This window comes from Austrofundulus limnaeus, unplaced genomic scaffold, assembly GCF_001266775.1.
Source record: "Austrofundulus limnaeus strain Quisiro unplaced genomic scaffold, Austrofundulus_limnaeus-1.0 Scaffold39, whole genome shotgun sequence".
In the NCBI taxonomy this organism is placed as follows: Eukaryota; Metazoa; Chordata; class Actinopteri; order Cyprinodontiformes; family Rivulidae; genus Austrofundulus; species Austrofundulus limnaeus.
Window position 1 is genome coordinate 370,622 of NW_013952441.1, and position 1,524 is coordinate 372,145.

The following is a 1,524-nucleotide window of genomic DNA, read 5'->3' on the forward strand; positions in this document are numbered from 1 at the left end:
TTTATCTATCCATCTTTCCACCCATCCACACATCCACCTATCTATCTATCTATCTATCTATCTATCTATCTATCTATCTATCTATCTATCTATCTATCTATCTATCCATCTTTCCACCCATCCACACATCCACCTATCTATCTATCTATCTATCTATCTATCTATCTATCTATCTATCTATCTATCTATCTATCTTTGCCACCATTTAAATCACATTTAGCTGTCACGTCATCCTTGTGAATCCAAGCATCTGTTCGTCACCGTTCCTGTCACAACATGCATGTTAAGGCTGTAAATTTCAATCTTGCTCTCAGAGTAGCTATTTCTACATCAAGTTTTAACCCATTCTTTTTTGTTTTTGGCTCTGATGATGACAAAAAAAAGCATGTGCTTCTGAAAGAAATCAGTTGTGGAGAAACAAAAAGCATTTATGGACAGTTCGTGTCAAGATCCATCACTGAGGATGAGTGTTGTCATCAGAGTCACCAAGTTGTTGTTGTTTTTTTTTACTTAATTGTCAGGCGTTTGTGCTGCAGATGCTGCTAAACAACAATCAAAAGTGATGATTTGTATTTTTCATCCATGTAAAGGTGGCAGACTGTAAGCGCAATGTTGATAACGTTTATACTAAATGAGTAATTTCCTTCTGTCCACAGCTGTGCTTTGTTTTTTGGTAAGCGCTCTAGGAATTACTGCTGGGGCTCATCGCCTGTGGAGCCACAGAACCTACAAGGCTTCATTACCTCTAAGGATTTTTCTCTCCTTTGCCAACTCCATGGCGTTTGAGGTACAGAAAACAACAACAGTGACAGGAACACACTTGGTCGTTGCGTTTGTGCAATCGCTGTCTCTGCTTCGAACCACAGAACGACATCTTCGAGTGGGCTCGAGACCACAGGGTTCACCACAAATACTCGGAGACGGACGCCGATCCTCACAACGCCCGCCGCGGGTTCTTCTTCGCCCACATCGGCTGGCTGCTGGTGCGCAAGCACCCCGACGTCATCGAGAAAGGAGGCAAGCTGGACCTCAGCGACCTGTTGAGCGACAAAGTCGTGATGCTTCAACGGAGGTAGACGGCGCAGCTCGCAGATTTATTTTTACTATTCGGAGAGACTCACAAATCAGTGTACTGAGTAGAACTGAAGGCAGCTTGTAGTTGAAATTCTGGTTCAACACATTAGAAAGGAGATCCTTGCTTAAAGGTGCAATATCATGTAAAAATCAACATTTTTGAGTTTTATATCATGTTATRATGTTATACCCTCATAAAAAAACATGCCCAAAGCCTTGCTTTGACTCATTCATGCATGTTTGAGTAATCCTGCAGTGTTTTTAGGCAGCCATGCTGAGGAGCAAAACGACAGGTGGGGACCAGAAATGCCTCAGGGATGTGTCTCCAAGCTGGCTCTCGGCAGTAACAAAGCAAAAAAAAAAAACGGGTGAAACTGAAACTGTCTGCTGAGCTCCTAACATTACTGCTCACTCAGTGAAGCTCTTTTCAGATTCAAAATACCTTTGAGG

General features: G+C 42.4%; 1 protein-coding gene across 1 annotated transcript in view; it reads left to right on the forward strand.

Moving 5' to 3' along the window:
- The window catches only part of scd (stearoyl-CoA desaturase (delta-9-desaturase)), a 6,706-nt gene that overhangs the window by 1,133 nt on the left and 4,049 nt on the right, over positions 1 to 1,524 (forward strand). Inside the window, exons 3-4 of the mRNA XM_014006990.1 lie at positions 657 to 787; positions 867 to 1,072. Coding sequence (XP_013862444.1) covers positions 657 to 787; positions 867 to 1,072 — 337 coding nt within the window. The remainder of the gene's footprint in view (positions 1 to 656; positions 788 to 866; positions 1,073 to 1,524) is intronic.